General features: G+C 46.9%; 1 protein-coding gene across 1 annotated transcript in view; it reads left to right on the forward strand.

The window, feature by feature from the left end:
• LOC143150106 (uncharacterized) overlaps positions 1-22,870 on the forward strand; it is a 220,882-nt gene that overhangs the window by 51,669 nt on the left and 146,343 nt on the right. Inside the window, exon 2 of the mRNA XM_076318149.1 lies at positions 5,572-5,604. Coding sequence (XP_076174264.1) covers positions 5,572-5,604 — 33 coding nt within the window. The remainder of the gene's footprint in view (positions 1-5,571; positions 5,605-22,870) is intronic.

Raw genomic sequence — 22,870 nt, forward strand, 5'->3', positions numbered from 1 at the left:
TACCTACTCGATAAGACTCCATTCGCAACTACTCGATAAAACACTACTATTACCTACTCGATAAGACCCCATTCGAGACTACTCGACGAGACACAATCACCTCGATAAAACAAAACTATCACCTACCGGATAAAACACCGTCAATACCCACCGATACGTCACCGAAACTCCTCCGCGGGTTCGAAAACTCGCTTCAAACCCCGTCCGACGAAAACCCGAAACGAGAAATCCGAACAGTAGCGTTTCAGTTCGCGCATGCGACGAATAGACTTGTCAGCCGGTGTGATGGATGAGCCCCCGTGCCCCGATGATGTACAGTTAGGCCCCGCGAAAGCGAAGTCGCGACTTCCGGAGGGGCGGCGAGGAGGCACGAAATTCCGTTTCACTTTCCAGCCGGGTCGGGGTTAACAGTTAAATCGACCGCTAATTGCGACGGGCACGGGACCACCATAGGGTCGATGGTGCGTGGCGGTGTGTGTCGCGTTAATTACCGGAGCGTTAGGCGGGCTCCTCCCTCTTTGCGCGCGGCTAGATGGATGGATTACTTAACACTTGTCACGCCTCGCTAATTAACATTCAGTCATCTCCCTCTCGGAAGTCCCCCCTCCCCCCTCGCGCTCTCCACCACGGCCTACCTCCCCCCGCCCCGACGAAACGCAGCCGAGGCAACCGGCCACGACCGGCAGGTGGAAAGTCGTTTAATATTTATCGACTATCGCGTGCGACCCCGTTGGCACCTCCAGGGCCCAGGACGACCGGCGACTGAAATTAGAATTCGTGATGGCGCGCCGCGGCGCGGTTCACGGGAATTATTAGAATACGACGCCCGCTGCTTGCGGCGTGATTACCCGGCAAAGAAACGCTGCCACGGGGCGTGTTGGATTTCGAATTTCAGCCGCGGACGATACACGAGGAGGCTTTTCTTCGAGGGAAAGAGGGACCGGGAGGGGAGAAAAGGGCCCGCTCGTGACGGTATGGACGAATTTTTTTTTTTTTTTTTTTCTTTGCTTTTTGGAAGTGAATCGGACAAGATTGAAAAAGGGGAAGGAAAATATTGTGACAGGAAGGAATGATGGTGGTGACGGTGTTTGTGTCTTTGTTCTTTGGGGTTTTCACACGGTGGAAAATATTTTTGTATGGAAATTTAATTTTGTGAAATGTAGGTCGAGTTATGGGGAATTTGATTTTTTTTTTTTTCGAGTGTGTTTCGGTTTTGTGGGTATTTGTACGTGGAGCAAATGGCGTGTGTGGAATTATCGATAAAGTGATATTACTGATGTTAATTAGAGAATAGCAGGGAATGGTGCTTTGTTTATTTTTGAGAGTACACGGAGTGAATGGTGTAGTGTAAGTTTCTGAAGAATTGCTGGACGTGGATCGGAATGTATCAACCATTAAAGCGTTGTTTTTTTCCCATTCTTGAGACTTATGCCAATCTCATGGGAGTGTAATTGAGATTGATCAATTTTTATAATAGATATTTAAAAAATATTTACTTTCCTCGAAGAAAACTCTTCTTTATCTACTCGAATTTTAATTATCGAATTGGCGATGTTCTCATAGATTAACAATCATTCAATTGCATTACAAGGAGACATTTAATGGAAATTTAAACATTCAAAAGTACTATTTTTTGTCCAATTTAAAGAACATTCTTTGCTTTAACAAATATCGAGGCTTCCATCGACGAATTGGATGTATTTTAAAAAAAACCGATTCCAGAGTTCGGTGCATGTTATTTGGGTACCACTGGAGCTCGTCGACAACATCGTCTACGTCGCTTTTGTCGTCGTCGATGCCGTCGACGACAGGTCCGTCGAAATACCAGATGCAGAATGTTTTGTCCTGTCGAATCTAATCTGTGCTGTCGATCGCGGTGCCAGTCGGACGACCCTGCCTGCGTCCATTATTATACGCTCCTTGCGCGGATGACTGGCTTCTTCGTGCCACTGTTCGGCAGTCTCGAGATTCGACGAGATTTTACGAGAAAATAGCGAAATATCTTACGAAAATTCGCTGCAAGCTCCCTCTGTTTGTACTTCGTTCGATCTGTTTCATAGAAATGGATTCTCATCACTTTCGCGACATTTATGAATTATCCCGCGCTTCGTTTTTGTGTACTTACTACATCTTGCATCGTTACGATTCATTCTGCAAAAGAATATGTCCATGAAACATGCTCTTCTCGAAAAGGAAATTTTTTAAAAATTATTGGTCGACGATAGGACACTAAACTAAAAATTCAGCGATCAGAATTTTTTAAAATAAAATAATTAGCGGAATTATTACCGTGAAAAGACGGATTTCTCTCGTAAACGTTTTTCACTCGGTATTCTTCACAATAAGTCCCTCTTCGTGGGCCCGTGGAGGAGTTCGAGTCGGTGGTCCACACTCCGGAGAATTGGAAGTGTCTAAAATGAGATTCAAATTCAGGGATTAAAATTTCTTAATAAAAATTACCTAACTACTGCCAAGATTTCGTATACTATATAACTAATAACTAATAAAACTACCATCGTGAAACGAATTTCTCTCACGAACATCATTCAAGGACATTTTTTACTTCCTCTTTTACTTCCTACATTTTAAAGATTAATTTTTCCAGAAACTTAGAAGAATTAAATTTTAATTATCATAAAAAAGATTTCGTCTCGTATGAGCCACCTAATAAAATCACCATCGTGAAAAGCTGTATTTCTCTCGCGGACATTTTTCACATTTTTTGCTTCCATTGTTGAATATTTTTTCAAAAACTTAAACCTACGATCAAAATACAATTAAAACATAGCGATCAGAATTCTTAAATAAAGATTCCCTAACTATTGCCAAGATTTCGTCCCGTGTGAGCCACAACATGAAACCATCATCGCGCAAAGATGAATTTCTCCAGCACATTCTCTAACATTATTCGTGGACGTTGTTCGCAGTAGCGTACACCTCGTCAGGGGCCCGTGTTGGAGTTTAGGTCGGTGGTCCACGATCGTTCGTATACGTCACTGGGCCGTGATATCTAATGAGGCTATTAACACGCGCTGCACCGCCGAGGAAACTTCGTCGAGCGTTTATGACATCCGATGACCTACCTAGCGGCTTCTATTAGAGCCGTACGATCGCCTTGAGTGAGACATTTACCAGCTCCTGCTAAGCCGATCTCGTCGGCCTGGCATCTGCTGTCCATGGACGTAACCATTAAAACTTCCTGGTTTTTGCCCGGTGTCCCGAGCGCCGCCACGCGTTTCGACGCTCGGGCGTCGCGTTACCGTGTACGTAATTAGATCAACGCGAGTTCGATCCGCGCGACTCGCCCTCGTCCGGAGATTTCAACGCTCGAAGGTGTCTCTTCTTCTCTTCGAATCGAAGAAATGGAATCGAGTAATATTCGGTTGTACGGAAAGTCATTTCGTTTTCCAGAATGGAGAATATATAATATAATAAAGAATATAATTTAATAAAAGTTTTGTACACTCTAACAAAAATCGTGTTTTTATTTTCACCAAAAAAAAAACGAAATGACTTTCCAAACCTGATAGTATCTATCAAATATACCTCTATTTGTTCGATATATTTGTGCAGAGTTAGAGGGTCAATTCCGACCCGGGTCTCTCGTCGTTCGATTCGAATTCTCGTCGAAACTTTCGAAATTAATTTACTCGACGATCTTTGCATTTCGTTCATTTTTACGGAGCGGACGAACCGGACCATACCGAATTTTTATTTATTCTCAGAGACGTTAACGGAGGGAATAAAATTTTCAGGTAAAACGAGCGAGTGTTTATTCGAGCAACGGTGAGGCGTAATTTTATTTTATAATTTCGCGACTGGAATTCTTCGTCGAATAATAACGTTGCTGGTCAGTGGAAATTTTTATTCAGACGTACGATCATTTCTAATTATAACGTAATAATTTTTCTATTAGAGACTTTAATGCGCCGAGTATACGAATCGCTCGGTTTATCGATTAACTTTATCGAACGGACAACGTTACTCGTTATTCAATTTACTCGTCTCCGAGTCTAACGCAATCATTTTTCTACTAAAATATTCAACGCGTCGAACGTACCGAACCTTGCTTAAAAAATTCCCGATTCTAATTTCTATCGAACATCGATCTACTCAGTTCACCTATGTTCGAATCCATCGTGATGATTTCAGTCTATTCAGTTCACCCATGTTCGATTCCATCACAATAATTTCAGTCTACTCAGTTCACCCATGTTCGATTCCATCACAATAATTTCTGTCTACTCAATTCACCTGTGTTCGATTTCATCGTGATAATTTCAGTCTACTCAGTTCACCCATGTTCGATTCCATTGCAAAAATTTCAGTCTACTCAGTTCACCCATGTTCGATTCCATTGCAAAAATTTCAGTCTACTCAGTTCACCCATGTTCGATTCCATTGCAAAAATTTCAGTCTACTCAATTCACTCATGTTTCGATTCCATCATAATAATTTCAGTCTACTCAATTCACCCATATTCGATTCCATCACAATAATTTCAGTCTACTCAATTCACCCATACTTTAATTCCATCGTAATAATTTCAGTCTACTCAATTCACTCATATTCAACTCCTAAATTCCTCTACAAAAAAATTCAGCGCATAAAACGTACTAAACCCTAAGCTTTCTTCGCTCTAAAAATTCTCACTTGTAATTTTTACCTCGGATTCTAAACGCAACAATCTTCCTATTCGAACACCGATCGCCTCGTGTGCGCGAAACACACGAATTTTTCCCCGATTGCAATTTCCATCGAACATCACCGGTTACTCAATTCAGCCGTGTTCGATTCCATCGCATCGATATTTCCATCGTAGAATCGAAACGCGCGGAGCTTATTAAACACTCGCGTTATTTACAAAATCCCCGATACTCGATATCGTCGAGTAGCGTAGAGAGCTCGCGGCGGCGCTCGATCACCGAGCGGATAAAGACGTTACACACCCGTGATCGATGAAATCCTTCGTCGGGCAATTGTCCACCGTCGAAGAATCGCAAATTGCTCGCAATCTCGGCGTTGAGGCGCGCGTGTTATTACTTAACGGAGACGCGAACAGTCGAAGGCCTCCATTACGATACCGGTGTCGTCCCGTTCGAGACGATCGCGGCGTTCGTTCGTCGTATGCAAATCGAAAAAGATAATCGTTCGGCAACGCTGTCGTACCGATCGCTCGGTTCGTCCCAGTCATTACCAAGTTATTACCAGGGGCGGAGGATCACGGTCGTTTGTTGAATTGTCGCGAATAAACAATTCGAACGTCCAACCGTTGTAATGATACCTCTTTCTCCCGGGAACCAGAAGAATGCGAATAAAGAGCCGAGGTGAGGAGGTGGTTGACGAGGAGGTAAGTAAGAAACAGAGAGGAGCCCGATGTTCAGAATCGTCTCTGTTCTTCTCGCCACCATCGGATAGAATTCGATTTTAACGAGGGGGTGATTCAACGTTGGTGGAATACCACGGTTTAATTGCGCTTAAATAGTCGAACGAAGAATTCGGCGCTCGTCTACAACCGCCCGGAGAATGCGTTTCCTTATCAAAGATTTGGTTTGCTTTGGTTTGTTGCAGACTCGTGCGAGCCAGTTGCGGACCGACCTTACGGTGAGTGACTCACGATCTCAATCTTCCTGGAAATTACAAGACCGTACTTACGCCCCTGGTAGAAATATCCGCGGAACCTTCCTCCTGTTCGGTGTCTTCCGTGGAAAGAGAAAGAAAGGAAAAGAGAAGAAAAGAAAAGAAAAGAAAAACAAAAAATGGCGCTCCTCCGCGCCTATTACGCGCGAGGGGGGGCCCGCGACTACCCGAGGTCCTGGACTTTCCTCTCCATTCGGTCTGGTTCTCTCTCGCTCGGTTCACCGTTCGTTTCGTACGGCTGATTGCGAAACGCTCGCGACGTAACAGCGTGCCGGAGAAACGATATCCACGTCGTTTCTTCTGTTCCCTTGCCCGTTTGTTTTCCACCAGTTTCTCTTCGTTACCTGGAAACACCGCGCCGCGGTTTATGCAAACGCGTAAATCGGATCGGGATTCACGGAATCGATCCTTTCAGATGGAAAGCGACCCGGAACACCGAACTGATCAACGATTTATCCGTGTTTTTTACTCGTTTGTCCATTTAAACGACCAAGTATCGGTTCGTACGTAGAGAGAGCGAGGATGTGTTTAACGAGAGGAATTCGGACATTGGGTACGGTATTTCTTGGGGTACGTAGATAAGCTCTCTTATAACGCGATGAAAAGATTGAGATTATCTTTTTATAATGTGGTTTCTATGTAGCATGAGTCAGCTTGGACAACTTGTGTGCAACAGGAGGGAGGAAGTATTATTTTGCATGTAGAAAGAACGAGGATTGTTCAGTGAGAGGAATTGGGACGCTGGGTAGTTCTTGGGGTATGTAGGTTCAACCTTCTTGGTGGAAAAATTGTGATTGCAGTCCTATAACGTGGTCTCCATGTAGCGTGAGTCAGCTTGGACAACTTGTGTGCAACAGGAGGGAGGAAGTATTATTTTGCATGTAGAAAGAACGAGGATTGTTCAGTGAGAGGAATTGGGACGCTGGGTAGTTCTTGGGGTATGTAGGTTCAACCTTCTTGGTGGAAAAATTGTGATTGCAGTCCTATAAAGTGGTTTCCATGTAACGTGAGTGAATATGTGTATCGCACGAATGTTACCGTTACTGTCTAGGTCTCGTTTAAGACTCGACGCAACTGGGAACGAATTAACCGTGATGTAGGCTGATAGAGTGTACTTGGGAGAAGGTATTGTGACCGATGGAATTGTCTTAAGGAGCAAAAATTACCTAAAAGTAAGCTTTGCAATTGTTGGAGACTGTAGTCTAGAATCCTCTGTATTCATCCTCGATGACTCGAATATAGTACGATGAGAGATCTACTACAGGATGGATACTTTTCGCTCGTGATCAACGAGATGATAAGCCTCTGGACCCACGAGCGTTACTTCATCCGCTCTTTGAATCGCGCGAGAGTCACCGAGATACGTCACTTCGCGATTTTCGAACTTTCGAACCCGAACGAAATCTCGTGTAACATTTAGGAAGAATCAAACTATTAACAAAGAGTAATATTTTTAACCCAAAGACCAACGCTACGACTCGGATAATCGCTCGATACGAGTGTACACTATTATTCCAATGCAACCGTAGCCCGTGGATCTCAACTGAGAAACAAGAGAAAAACGTGTTGATAAAAGTTAGCATACTCGTCGTTAAAAAATACACAATCGTGGATAATAGAAAATCTATGATAAACTCGATCACTCGTCTCGAAAAGATGTTTAATCGTTCTCAAAGGTCCCGACCGCGGCTCGGTGTACCACACCTCCACTGATCCGACCCTCGGGATATTAATTCATCGTAAACGGCACGAATGCATCGGTTTACGACCAACGAACCACTCTTCCCTGTGATCTTCGATCACGGTTCCCGTACGAGGCAACGATTCCGTTCGTCGAGTCCCTACAGGTGTTTAGAAGCTAATCCGGTGCTGGTTGTCGGAAATTGGTTTCCCAAGATTCCCCCTGACGACGTTCGCCCGGGGTGTGGATGTCGTAGGGCCGGGGGCATCTTCTTGTTGACATCAAGCCGGCTACGTTGGGGTGGGTAGGTAAAAAGTCGCGTTGCATCCGGTCGTCCGTCCTCTCGCGGCAGAAGTCGTAAAATTCAGCATTATGCGATTCGGGGTCTGTGTTTTGTCCCTCTTTCTAGATTATGATTACCCCGGCAGCCACCGTGGCTAATATCACGCAATAAGCACGCTGGCGACGAGAGAGTCGTCGGTCTCTCTTTCCCTCTTATCTTCTCCTCTCTCTCTCTCGTGTCTCTCTCAGTCTTTCTCTCTCTCTGCCTCTCTCTCTCTCCCCTCTGGTCTTTTTCCTCCTCGGTTTCGTCCCGTTTCTGCCTCCTTTCCGCAGGTATATAATATGTGCCACCAAACTCGCAGGCGTAAACGGGTATCCGGTGGGTAATACGTGAACGCCACGGGTCCCGAGAGCTCGACAGGAGGAGAAGGAGGAGGAGGAGGTGGAGGAGGTGGAGGAGGGGTAGCAGCGGCGAGGTGGAGATGGAACGAGAGGAGAGAAGGTCCATCAAACGAGCCGCGCGAAGGAGAGACCCATGCGCGAGGTCATCCCAACTTTCCTCGAGCGACTTCATCTTCACGGTCCGTGAAACGTGGGCCCGGAGGACGAGAGTCGGCGGAATTTCAGGAGTCGCCGCGGTATCGCCGCGAGCGTAGCGATAATTTTTATTATGCGTTTTATTCGACGAGTTTAACCGGAGAGGGGCAACGGAACACCCTCCCTCCCCCCAACACGCGGTTCGAGGAATATTTATCGGGCCGCGCGGGGCCCGGTTTACGCTCGCGTCTTATCGTCCCGGTCCGCGGACCCCGGAGGTTGACGCTAATGTAACAAATTTAGTAACGACCACGAGAATACCGTGGCTCGAGCGTTACGGCGTTGATAACTAATTTCCTCGAATACCCGTTAAGCGGCGCAATAATCTCCGGCGACGATTCGGCCACAGAGTGGGTCGATTAAATTTATGAAATCCTCCGCGGGACAGTTCGACGAGGTTACAGAGACGTTACGAGCGTTACGCTGGGATTACTCGTGGAATCGTGTTCGACTGGAGAGAAAGAGAGAGAAAGAGAGAGAGAGAGACGACACGATGGGAGTGAATTTACTTGCAATCGCCGGAGAATGGAGCGTAGAGTTCCGCGTGGCTAGTCCGAGTCTAGGGTCCTCTGTGCTTGGTTCAAGTGCGGAGGATTCTGTTCGTAGTCGAAGCGTAGAGTCCTCTGTGTTTAGTTTAAGCGTAGAGTCCTTTGTATCTAGTCTGAGTCTAGGATTCTCTGTACTTGTAGGGTCCTCTGTGTTTAGTTTAAGCGTAGAGTCCTTTGTATCTAATCTGAGTCTAGGATTCTCTGTACTTGTAGGGTCCTCTGTGTTTAGTTCAAGCGTAGAGTCTTTTGTATCTAGTCCGAGTCTAGGGTTATTTGTACTTAGTACAAGTTTAGAGTCCTTTGTACCTAGTCATAGTACCTAATATCTAGGATACTTTGTACTTTGTCTGTGTAGGGGCAGGGACAAGTATAGGGTCTTTTCTACCTAATCTGAGTTCAGGTCCTCCTGTACCGTGCACAGTACATCAATTTCTCGCGTCTATGTCACACATGCAAAGTAACACCCATCTCTCGTGTAGCAATAGTCATAAATCCCGAGGACATCACAGTCATCAACTCGGAATAACAAATATTTGCCCCTTGGTAGTCAACTCTACTCCCTAGTAACCCTCTCAACGTATTCGAATCGACAAATACTCAAGACTCTAGATTTCAGTCTTCGACGCTCGCAAAGTTCACCATCGACTAATTTATACTCCCACAACTCGAGACAATTTCCATTGGGAATGCAACTCGAAGCTCAACGGTGCATTGAGCAATGTACATCAAGATTTTCACACCTACAACTCCACCGATCCGAAGATCACGAACCGTAACATCTAACCTCGAGTTTTCAGCACTTGCAAGGTTCACTTTCGCTTAATTTTCTCTCCCGGAGTCCAACACGATTTCATCGGGGACACGACGGGGTGATCCGTGAACGAACGGGATGACGAAGCATGTGGTAAAAACGTTCTCGAGCGGGCGAGGGGCGCGCAGAGGATTTTTGACCGGAATCAACAGGTTCCCCTGGTTATGAGAGTGTAAAGCGTTTTGAATCCGACAACCCCTCGAGGGGTATGGGATTCCTCCTGGCGCGCGAATCTCCTCGTACAAAAGGGGCGAATCTCGTCCGCGGGGGGTCCGTGTCGAGGTCTCCTCTCCGTCGGTTCACGAAGCCCTCTTCTTCCTTCGAAGCGTCGCGCGTACGCGTGCGAGCGTGCGAGCGAGCGAGCGAGACGCAACACGCGTCGGCACGTCGTGTCCTGGGGGTGGCCTGCGACCCCAGACACGGGGGTGGCTGACAGCCGATTAGGACAAGATGGGAGATCCCCCACGGAAAACTTAAAATAACATCGCTCGATCATCCCGGGTGTCTTCGCCGACAGGCAACCAGGCTACTCTTGTATTCAGGCTGTCCCCTCTACGTCGTCTTTCGTTCACGCTCCCCGCGACCTTCTCAGCGGGCGCCTCCCGATCGAGGTCGTATTACGTCCGATCTATCTTTCAGATGATCTCTCTTCCGCTAGCGGAGCAGCGACAACTGGACGATTACCGCGAGGAATCGTTTCGAGATGCCCTCTTCTCGAGGTAGATAACCTCTTAACGAGACGGTTGCGCGTACACTCGCAAACTCTTTCCACTGTACGGGGTTGCGAAGAATGGAGGATGTTCGCGAACCGAGGGACATCGAAATTGACATTTGGTCGACGGTAGTGTATATATTCGGTTGTTCGGAGAGTCGTTTCGTTTTCCAAAATGGAGAATATGTATTTTAAGAAAATGTTTGTACACTCTAACAAAAATCGTGTTTCATTTTCATCGAAAAAGACGAAATGACTTTCCGAGTAATCCAGAAATTGCATCAGTTTCTGGGGATATAGTATAATATTATAGTTTAGCGAAGGTGTGGACAACTTCTTGAGAATACAGTTGAAGATTGAAACTGTTGGTGGAGTATCAAGGTGTCATACCGCATGGAGGTGTGAAGAATGCCTCTGAGCATGTTCACGATCTTCCGGGAGAAGTTAGGCATTAGTCGACAGTAGAAAGTGCATCGCTTTATATGTGTATAGTATTCACTAAACGTGTGGGTACTTTGGGACTCTGGTACAGTGTCATACCGTACGAGGCTGTAAAGCGGAATTAATGGTTAATTACCGGCAGCGGTCGCAAATATTGCACCGTTCCATAAAAGTAAAGATTGTCGAGTATGCAAATACGTTTCGAACACGGTTGCAAATTAAACCCGTAATGGCCCAAATATACAAGCGGTGCTCACTTGAGAGTTAGACCGTAGACATTGATAGTTTCAAGGTGTTGCACTTTCTACAACCACCGCTGCATACTTGATACGAAACTTTTCTTCAATCTGCATCGATCCTCTACCGTACTAGACAAGAGACCTGTTACACAGTCGATCATAGATCGACCGACAATCTCGTCCAACGATTGGACTGAACCATTGACACTTTCGAAACGACACAAATTCTACAATCACCAGTCTCGTTCTACAATCACACTGCGCAGCCCTGACGATCAAGAAACTTCTCAAAACTCTCTCTTAGCTAACTCCAAATCCCCCAAAGTGACCACCATCCCGCCAACCCAGAATCCATGATCGATACTTCCGTTTCCAAGCTGAAACCTCACAAATCCGTGGAACCGGTCGTGGAACGGTACACCTGTTCCGATCTGTCGTTCGTCGAACCAGTAATAGCCCACTAGACTCTCCAATCGATCGCGATTGTCGTCCATCGTCGACAGGTCGGGCAACCCCAGATTGTACACCACTGGGACAGATCACCGTGAACGAAACTGGTGCAACCCTGTCCCCGTAAAACGGTGTACGAGGCGTTAGCTGTGTCCAATGGCGGCACACACGGTTCACCCAGCGTACCGATCGTACGCTAAATCGTTCCGTGGCCCTTTCCCGGAGTCACCGCCGACAAATTCCAAACACAAAAGTGGGGACAGGGGTAACGTCCTCGTAGCTCTTGGAGAAGTCAACGGAAGTTCCTCTATGGCCGATCTGGTTCCATTTTCTCGGCACTTCGGCGCGGAAAATCCAACAGTTCGAGGTTGAGCACCTCTTCGATGCTCATTACAGCGTGTCCCGCCCCCGGCTGCGGGTAATCAGGGTGTGCGGGGGAGTGCAGGGGGCGGGGGCGGTGGGTGACCTCGCCCGGGGCCTTTACTCTCCTCTCGGCCGTCTCTCTGTTCCTCTTCCCTCCCCTCCCCCTCCCCCTCCCCACCGTACGGACCGTTCCTCCCACCACGTTGCGCTCGGTGGCGGCTGCTGTCCGCCTTCCTGCTCGTCTCTTTCTCTCCGCTCGGGGCTTCGGCTCGAATCCTCTTCCTCGGACGCTTTCGACTACCTGCGAAGGTGACGGAGCAGCAACTCCGGCTCGTTCCGAATCGCGACCTTGTCGGTGCTTTGCATTCGCCGTGCGTCGTCCGACACCCTTCTCTCTCTCTCTTTCTCACTCTCTTTCTTTCTCTCGCTCGCTCCACGGCTCTCCGTGTCTTTCTTTTCCTTTCTCTCGGAGGCTAGGCCCGGTAATTGGCGGAAGTTGCATGCGGGCGTGCAGCGCGCGAACCAGCTGCGGAATGTCGTTTGACGTTTTAATCTCCCGTGGCGTACGGGGGATGCCGAGTGTAGCTATGGTGGATCAATTTCCGCGGAGAACCGGCCGACGGGGGTTGGTGTTCAATTGCCCGACCGAAGGGGTGAGTCTCGAGACTCGCGGGTGTGGAGACGTGGATCTTCTGTGAACTTAACACGGATGGAGATGGGGTTTCGGAGGATGGGTGTATTGTTGGTTAATCGTAGTTGCGATTATTTGGGGAGGATATGGATCTTGTGTGAGATTTTTAGGGCTGAGGATACTTTTTGGAGGATGGAAGGATTGCTGGTAATTGTGTTTGTGATTGTTTGGTGAGGATATGGGGCTTCTGTGAGCTTTAGTAGGATTGAAGATGCTTTTTGGAGTATGGAAGGATTGCTGGTAATTGTACTTGTAATTGTTTGGTGAGGATTTGGGCCTTCTGTGAGCTTTAGTAAGATTGAAGATGCTTTTTGGAGTATGGAAGGATTGCTGGTAATTGTGATTGTTTTGTGGGAACATGAGTCTTTCGGGAAGGTGAAAGAGCTAGAGATATTTTTTAGAGGATGGAAGTATTGTTGGTAATTGTACATGTGACTATTTAGTGAGGATATGGCTCTTATGTGAACTTTATAGGATTGAAGATGCTTTTTGGTGAATGAAAGTATTACTAGTAATTATACTTGTGATTGTTTGATGGGAACATAAGCTTTTCAGGAACTTGAAAGGACTAGAGATGTCGTTTGGAGGATGGAAGTATTGTTGGTAATTGTACTTGGGACTATTTAGCGAAGATATGACTCTTCTGTGAGCTTTGTAGGATTGAAGATGCTTTTTGGAGTATGGAAGAATTGCTGGTAATTGTGATGTTTGATGAGAACTCGAGTACGTCTACTATTGTTGCGATGGACGACATAGTTAACCTCTCGTGGGTTCACGAGTGTTGATTGCTTAAGAGTCTCGCGGAGAAAGATTTTTTTCTTAGGTTTGGGAACTGCACCGATAGACTTCGGAACGTTAGATTCGCAGTAGACTATTGGGACCATCTGTTGCGTCATTGTATATTTTTCTAGAATAATTGGCTTTCTACCGGTGACATAATGGTAAATTACTTTTTGCGTTCGTTGAACCAGGTGGAAAAGAACGTGATCAATTTTAAAGCGTGGAATATATTTCCTTATTATACTTTCTTGCTTTGCTCGCTTCTAGAGAGATAGTTCCCGACCAAAGTCTTCCAAAGGTTCCTCTATCGTCGTTTACCAATTCAATGCGTATCAATTGTTTATAAAAACACAAGTACACAGCTTATGGAATATACTTCCTCGTCTCATCGTACACTTCTACTTCGTCGATACGTTTGTTCTCAGTCTTTGCGCAAAATCGTTCAAAGTCAATTTCCTCGGTGATCTTCCGGCAATTCCAGCAATCGATACGTTCACCAATTGTTTCGCACGATTTTGTAAACTTTCGTAAGAAGCCATTGTCGCTCGCCGATTCGTCGAACAATACCAACGCGGTCGGTTAACCCCGAGTACCCTGAACGAGCTTTAATGCACCAGTATGGCTCGGCAGAATTGGTATTTTCGAGATAGGAAGGCCAATCAGTGCCGAGAGAGCCACCGGCTATTTGGCTGCGAATAATAATGATTACGGGAGGCACTCTCCGAGCAGGAAATGGCGCTCTGGCAGATGGTTGGGGGGTAGAAGGTGAAATTTTTCGGTTGGCGCTGAGCTGTCGGCTCTACCTCGATTCGCGCGCAAATTCTCCGCGTTTGGAAAAGAAAAATTTGAAAAATCAAACTTTCCAAAAATCGTCAAAATATCGCCCTTCGATTTAAACAAGATTCTGCAGGTCCTTTACTCCGAACAAATGATCGGTTAAAGTTCCAAGATAGTGTCTAACCTGAGGAAATAATTCCTGGAAAATACAAGTTAGAAAATAAAGTTGAGAAATATTTCAAAAATATTTTACATAGGGGTGTGAAGCTTCAGAAGGGTATCGTCCCTTAAGAGGATTATCTTTATGAAGGTACCTTCCACCCTCGGTTATGGATGGGTATGCTATAGAAATAAGTAATTAAACTTGTAAATTGTTCAGATTTTTATTTACCAATACATAGGAGCAAATTTTTAGGCAAAGTGTCTTTCGTATTTCAAAGTAGAGTAATTTTCCTGCGATTTTTAATTAAAAAAATTGTCCATCGACAGTCAACACGATAGAATTGAATAAAATTCAATTAATTTTCAAGTTTGCTCATTACAAAAACCCAAATCGTGCAAAGAGTGGAATCCTAGTCGTAAGGAACGTGTAGGAATTAATTCGTCAACCATATTTACATATATAGACTTCTAAAAACAGTTAAAATAATCAACGATAAATCCCCTTGACAAACGAAAAATGAAATTCTCGAAATGATACCTCTCGAATATTTTCTTTCACCGATCCAAAGTATCTACCCCTTTAAGCTCGATCATCCAACGTATAACTCGTGGGTTCACGAGTGTCAAATATTAACTATCGTGGATTCACCGGGCAACAATACTTCCATGCTATGAACTCATCCTCGTCGATCATCCAATCCGCGAATCTGCAAAGTTTCGCAAAAATCCTAACGGGTGTACTTCCCCGTAAGAGTCGCGTAACGGGTGAATGAATAATAGAAAGATAGAAACAAACCCAGCTCGGGCTCTGTATCGACAAATCTTCGACTTCCTGCGTTTCCCCTTAAGCCGATCTTTTTATTCCGACGCTTTCTCGCGTGGATATACAAACGGTTGCGTGTCGCCTGTTCTTAAACGCATCTCTCGCGTCGCGAGCCAGGAATTTTACCGTTTCCGCGAAACACTTGTTCCGCGAACGAGACTCGCCGCCGCCGCCGCGGCCATCGCGTTGGAAATTTCTCGAATTTTATATGCACGTTCGCTCGGAACGTTTTCCAAGAAACTTTTCATACCCGTTGCGCGGCCGCGATCTCTTCCGGTCTGGGTAGGGAACGATGTGCAACACACTACTTTTCTCCGTTACGTATCGAACTGTACGGTACGGTGGCACGATCGCTCGTTTATCCCGTTAGTGCTGGCTCTTTCTTTCCTCGACTAACACACCGACCCCGGTGTCCGCGTCAAACTCGTTTGATAGCCGAGCAAGAAAAAGCGCCGAGTCGTCTTGGAAGCATCTCTCGCAGAGTCCTTTGACTATTCTGGGAATGGTCAACGGGGTTCAACTGGTCTGGAGAGGCTGGCTGGCGCATCGCGCGGCGTTTAGATAACACGGGGAATCGTCGAATAAATTTTCACCGGTTGCAAACGGGGAGGAAAACACCCGGAGGGCGTTCTCCGTAATCGTATCTGACGACCGTGCGTCAGAGAACGCTCGTGGAACGCGACGAGGGAAGCTCGGAAAGTCTACCGGGGTTTACGGCGAGGAACGGTCTCTTTTTCGATGTTGTTAACACCGGTGTGGAAATGAGAAACGTCTGTATTCCTCTTATCCGGGGTGATCTCCGGGAACGACGGGCCCAATATCTGTTCACCTTCGTCACCTAATGTCAAAAGCGTGTATGGCGTCGCGACTGGGGGACTACCTGGCGCAACCTAGGACCCGGTCGTTTTCATCGGTGCAACCTGGAACGACAATTGGTGTCGTTCCGGGGGCAGTCCTTTGGCCCAATTAAAGGACCCGTAAGACCCCTGGACTCTCGAAGGAGACACGGGGGAGAAAAAAAAGAAGCAACCGAGACTGCAGTTCGGTTCGCCGGGCAATCTCTCGTCATAATGATTCCCGATGTCCTACGCAAATTCGTGGGTTCCGTTGAAGTTTCTGTGTGACGAGGGACCCCTGGAACAGGTATCCGCATCCGGCAGTTATGTCTACGATTCCTCGAAGGGACGCGGGAGGAGGACACGGGATAGAGAACGCTCGAGTGTTCGCAGGGGCAGCTCGCCGAGTGGTCGATCCCCACCGGGTCGACCTGTCTCTCGAAATTGTTGCGATAGTCAACTCGGGAGAGTTCGAAAGCTAGGAAGATGTGTAAACAAGGTAGCGCACGAGGAGTCGCTTTTGGCGATTATTAGAACGCGGATACGGTGATCGTTCGATCATCGTGAACCAATCTTCGAGCTTCGAAGACTCTTGTGCTTCGACTATCAACACCTGGAGTTGGACTTTGTTCTAATGGGCTATTTCTAGAAACTGATCGACAGCTGACGAGGTGACCCTAGATCGTATCGGTACGATGGTGTGTGTTCTTAACCAGCTAATCTCTACTTACAGTATTCCACAATATTTGGTACTTTGATATCGTTCGACGATCTCGATAGAAACGCTCAAATATCAATTAACACGGTCCAATCAATTGAACTTCGGTCTTCGAGCTTGCAAACTCTTGCGATTCAACAATCGTGAAAATACTTTGGGACTTTGTACCAGAAGCAATTGCGCATCGCTGATCGATTGCTGCCGAGCTGACCGTAGAATGTATCAACGAGCTAAGGAAACCTGAACTCGTCCGATTCCTCGATATTTGGTATTTTAATGTCATTCGACGACCTCGATAGAAACGCTGGGACATTGCTAGCCGTGCAAGGGGATGCAAAGCATAGATCGCCAAGCGGAATATCTTCTGCGCCGCGTTTTTCAACCTTCGAATCCCCGCGATATCTCCACGGGGATTGGCGATGCAGCGAGCCGCGTTTCCAGGCCTCCTTCACCACTAAAGGAACACTGAATCCGGATTCATGAATGAACTATGCGAGAGCCGAGCAACGAACCGCCGCCAGGACTATTATTTAGCATAGCCACTTTTTCTGCCCGACCGTCCGTCATGGCGGCGTTGTCTTTGTGCCGGGACGAACGACGATGACGCTGCACTGGCCAACCTGGACGAAGATATTTGGAGCAGGCTCCTCGGCCCGTTCCATTGGGGGATCTCCCAACGTAACTAATGGACGTAGACTCTTTTCCGCTGGCACGGTTTATTATTGTTATCGGACCTCCGCCGCTTCACGGACCTCTGAACGTTCGTCTAATTAAATTGGATGCCGGAGCGAGGGTCCCTGCTGGCCAACTCCTAAGAATATTCTAATTCCGAGCGAATCTCGAGGAAGTGGAAGCTCTCGAGTGTTTTACCATCGTCATTTGTTCGGAGAGCTAGGACTCCTTCATCTAGTACTCCGTCAAAGGTCAATTCTAGGTTCCAGTTCGTTTTAAAACACTTGGCAACTGTAAGAAGGAACTCTAGAGTTGAAAATCTTGCAGTCGACAGTTGCACAGTAGTCAGATCCTCCTAACAGTTAACATTCTGGTGCTTCTATAATTATTTTCCAACACCTGTTAACCAAAATACTTGAAAGTCTAAAGGGTTCTTACACTCTCTAGCAATCTTCAATTTATCTGCTACAAGTCAAGCTAACCTAACGAGATAAGATTCTAATACTTCCAGGTTGATCTCCAAACACCTGCCCAGGTCCCTGCACTCGACAGTCGCGGCTAGTTCTACTAGACATCACTTTGACCAGTGTCTTCTGAACAGATAACATTCTCGTTCGTTCTCTAGCATTCTCACCATAGATTCCAATACCTTCCCAATACCTTCACACCACAGAATCTCCCAAAAACTTAACCTTCCGCCTCATCGTTCAATCTCCCAACACTCCGACAACCTAGCCACTGAACAGTCACACCAATCATCGCGATAGCTGCCACTGCGTCTAGTTAAACAACCCACACTCGCTGGTTATCAGCGACTGTTACCATAACTGGTGATCAGTTCGAAGATCCTTCGTCGAAACGTTCGCCCTCGCACCCAACGAATCCGGCGAATCGTAGTTACGAATTTTTAATCGAGGAGCCCGGACGAGGTCTCTACGGTGGTTCTCGGGTGGTGGCGGGATCCCCTGCGCCGGGACCTCGTACGGCGAGGCTAATCGACGACTAATAAAAGGCGGGCCGCGTGTGAGCGGTCGGGAGCTGGCCAGGAGCAATCAAACGAACAATGACACCGTCGCGAGGGCTCTTCGCGCGCGCGTTGCCGCGGTGGACATTGTGCGTGGGATTGGTCTGCCTCCCGTTCTCTGTGCGCCAGGTGTGCGTCCTCGCGAGGGCCCGTGGACGGGGCGAAACGCGCGACCCAACGAACGCGAAACCGAGAAGGGACCATCGCGCGCGCGAGAAGGGCCCGTTGCGCGCGCGCACACTCGCACGAAGGTCGTTACCAGCGCGAGGAAGCAGCGTTCGTCGCTTCGCTCCGCGTATTTGCGCCTGGACTTAGGTATTTACGAGTCGCTGGAAACCACCGTAACCCTGTCCCCCTTGAATCAGAACGCTCGTAGAACCCGAAGAGTTTCCACGGATTTTTCTCCAGGCACCGCGGTTCGTTTACTCTTCTATCGTCGGTAACTCGGCGCGGTCAGCTTTCGCGTTGCGGCCTCTTTTGACGACCTATCGCCGATACACGAAATGGAACTGCAATTACGGTGTTCCTGGAACGAACCAGCCAAGGATCGTAGATCATTTCGACCATTAGGACCGATTTCCATTAAAGGAGGGACACCAACTCGCGGTGTCCAAATATGGCTAAACTTCGGGAATTTTTCACGTGGGTAATCAACGAACGAATTGTACGGATCTTCTCGGAGGATGGTGTCCTATCTGTTGACTTTGTTTACAAATTTTGCTGAGGAGAAATATTTGAAAATGGCGGAGTTACGCGCTGTTTCCTAAACCTCTACCGCTAGCTGATAGATAGCTCCCAATCACTTCTGGAGAGCACAGGAACGCCCTAAATGGAAAGTTATGCTCAATTCATAAACTAACGTCTGCTGTCTCGAATATTGCATAAGATTTCCTCAGCACAGGTCCCTAGTTCGCATTTCGAAGCTTCCAATGCCTCCGTTCGTGTTACTTAAACCACTTAAGAGAGGCTACCTCGTTTAAAGTCTCTAACTATCGTATTCCACGGTACAGTACTGTCGTCCAGACTCTCTGTTCCCCGCTAATGTGTACGTTCCAACTCCCTTCCCGTAACCTCGATCCACCTTCGAGAATGTCCATCTCCTCGGTATCGGAACGCTCAAGGTCACCACGAGGCAATCGGTCGCGCGTTTCGCAAAAAATCATTCACCGATCCAGCCGGGTACCAACAGAGTCCGGAACAAAAAATCGATGCTCGCGCGATCCTCGGTGCAATAAGCGTTCGCACTTAGCAAGGTGGAGAGTTCATGAACATAAATTACCAGCCGTAAGGGGTGCTGGCGCATCGGTCGGTCGGTATCGTCGGCGTGTTGCGGTTTTCGGGGCGATCCGATCCGAACCGCAGAAGGGACGATTACCGGGCTCGGTCATCCGGCAAACGACTATTAATGATATTTCGTGTCGGATCTGCATGCTCCGAACCCGGCAAAGGGAGCCGACCGTGCCGAACTTTCGTGTTTCACCAGCGAGACTTTTAAATGTACGCGTCAGATGAGGCGGATCGAGGGAAGCGGAACGGTACGGGGCTTGGTGGGAGGGAGGGAGGGAGGAAGGGTTACGCGTCTCGATATAACGCTGTAATAATGCAATAGGCGATCGAACCAGAGTTTCTCGCCCCTTTACCTCGCCCCACCACCTCCACTGTTCCCCTATCCCTCCCCACTGCTCTTTCTCTAGCAGCTCGGAAAGATACCGCTCCACCTCCACGCGGATACGCCGATCCACCGACTATTTATTGGTTCAGGGATTCTCAAACTTGCCTATCGGTGGACACTCGTCGTCTCCGGGGATAAACGATCGACCACTGACGAACGCTACACGGGACGGGGTCATTCGAGTCATTGGGAATTTCGACTGGGGTTAGGGAAAGGTACGAGTTCGGATCTGGGGCAGTTGGTTGTCACGGGTTATGTACCAGGTGAGACACTCAACTTTCCTTGGAAGATTAGTTCGTTGTACTGTTTACATTTGCGTTCTCGGTGAGTTCTTCGACGTCAGTTTCTCTGAGAAATGGAAATATTAGAAGCAAAGCTATCCTCCTCTTTGTTGCTGAAAGCTTTCAATTTTTGATACTTTGGAACTCTTCCTCGTTGAGAATACTCGTCGTCTGCGTCGTTGGAGATATCCGTGGATCGTGAATTGATCCTGACGTTTGGTCAGGATGACTGAGCAACGCTGAGAAATTTGTCGACCATTCCCTGTGAAGATATTGATTTCGATAGTTACTATAATTTTTACGAGTGTTCGATTCGTTTTCCATTGGTTAGAGAATTAAAATATTGGTAGTAATTATGTGGGTACGGTTCATGGAACGCTAATTGTATACTGGAGAAGAGAGTAATATGAAATTTGTGGACGCATGATATTTTAGCAAGTATATAGTTCCTTTGGGAAACTAAGCAGTCGAACTTAGTCAATGGCGCATGAAGTATCCAGCATTGAAGTGTTGCAAGAAACAGACTACAATCTTCATTTGCCGATACTGTGTCCGCGATCTTCGAAGATTATTACTTCCGCAACTGTGGTTACGAGAGGAGTAAAACAAGATCAAGATCGAGCGTTTGGATAACCTTGAGGGCTTATGGGATTGGGGATAGGTATGGGAAATTATAGAACGAATACCAACATTTAAATGAACGAGGGTAAACATTTTCGTATCGTAAAATGTTTGAAACGTATAATCTGCGCACGAGCAATTTTTTAAACTCGGAAAGCGAAACTAATAGAAACACGAATCGACAACGCTATAGGTAGGTACCGCGTGAAAGTGTAAAAAGTGTGCACGAACAGTGAACGCAAGAAATGGCTACCAGGTATAAGATACAGGTGAAACTGGTCGAGAAATAGAGAGAATATAGAGAATCATGACGTAAGAGAGGAGAAGGACATGAACAGAGCCTAGGTGGAATAAAATTTCTTTTTCTTCGGATTCTAGAAATAATTATCAAACAATTTAAAAAAGATCCCTGGAATTGGAAACTCTGAACGCGTGAAATCGGTTTGTCAGATCTCGTTACTCTTTCATAGCCTCAAATCTCAGACACTTTTCCGTTATCGAGACTATAGATCTAGGCAGTAGTCTCCGCCCCTTCTTTAGGAATTTTATTATAATTAATGGATAGTAGATTCCGATAGAATATCAAACAGAAGTATTTCCCTAACGAAAAATACTTCTCCCACGAAATCTCAAAAAATAAATCGATCGAAAATTAGCCGATAACCCTAACCCCGCCTCCTCGCAAGAAGCCACGCCCTCTAAGATCATATTTAAATCGATGCGCGGTACATACACAAACAATACCAAATAGAAGTACTTTCCCAAGGAACAATATTTCTCTCACTAAGTCTCAAAAAATAAATCGATCGAAAATTAGCCGATAACCCTAACCCCGCCTCCTCGGAAGAAGCCACTCCCCCTAAGATCTTATTTAAATTAACAGATAATACATTCCGAAACAAGACCAAACGGAACTACCTTCTCGACTGGCGATATTTCTTCCGAAGCGATCGAAAATTAATACCACGTATACCCAAGATCTTGTCCAGTCCATGGACGATGGAATCCGCGAAGAATCGGTTGCACGGGACAGAACGCAGAAACGATTTCCCCCCCCCACTTGTACGTCGCTAATTCGTGCACACCAGTGCGCACACGACACGCGCAATAAACCGTGGTGCAACGAGGTGGGTGGATTGCGTAATGCCCGCTTAAATAATGGCGGGATATGATCCCAGCACCGGCAGGCATGCGTTCCGAGAGCCACGGACGGGGATTAAAAATCGGGCCCGGAGTTTAACGGCGGATCGCACGAACGGGGCAGATACACAAATCAGGCCGTAAAGCCGATCAATTAAACGGCAGGCCGCCGATCTGCCGCGCATTATAACCGGTAATTATCTGTAATTAAATATTGGCCAGGCCGCCAGGCCGCTGGGGCCAGCTTGACCAAACGTTTCAAGGGGTGTGTTCGCCGGACTTCTATCCGCGCCAGCTTTCCTCTTATTCGTTATGCTCCCTTTTTCCCTCCCTGCCCCCTTTTGCTGTCGATACTTTTATTTGCGTTCCCTCGGCGTTCGCCGCGCGCTGTTCTTTACGGGAAAGTAACTCGAGTCTCGGTTGCCCTCGCGTTTAAAGAGGGATGGAGGGAGGGAGGGGGGAGAGATTAATAATTATCGGTTACGAAGCTTCCGAACAAATTTTCCGTTTCGCATTGCCTCGCGCATTATTCACTCGCACCGTTTCGCGAAGATTCAACGAAGAATTCGTCGCGAAGAGCTCTCAACGAATAATTTTGCGTTTAAAGGAGAGAAGAGCATCGATAATCGCCGTGTACTGGGGTTTTGATCAAATTGTATCCTTTGCATTGCTCGGTTGTTGTACACTTTTACCAATGTATGAGAATTTATCGTAGAACGCGCCGAGGAGCTTTTAACGAATAGTTCTACGTTTAAAGAGGTCAGAGGAATTAATAATCGTCATGGTATAAATTTTTAATCAATTTTCCCAGTTTCCGTTCTCGTAAGCGTTATTCACTCTTATCTCCGAGGTCGAGAATTTATCGTAGAACGCGCGCGAGGAGCTTTCAACGAATAGTTTCGCTCTCAA

Source organism: Ptiloglossa arizonensis, chromosome 8 (genome assembly GCF_051014685.1).
Source record: "Ptiloglossa arizonensis isolate GNS036 chromosome 8, iyPtiAriz1_principal, whole genome shotgun sequence".
Taxonomy (NCBI): domain Eukaryota; kingdom Metazoa; phylum Arthropoda; class Insecta; order Hymenoptera; family Colletidae; genus Ptiloglossa; species Ptiloglossa arizonensis.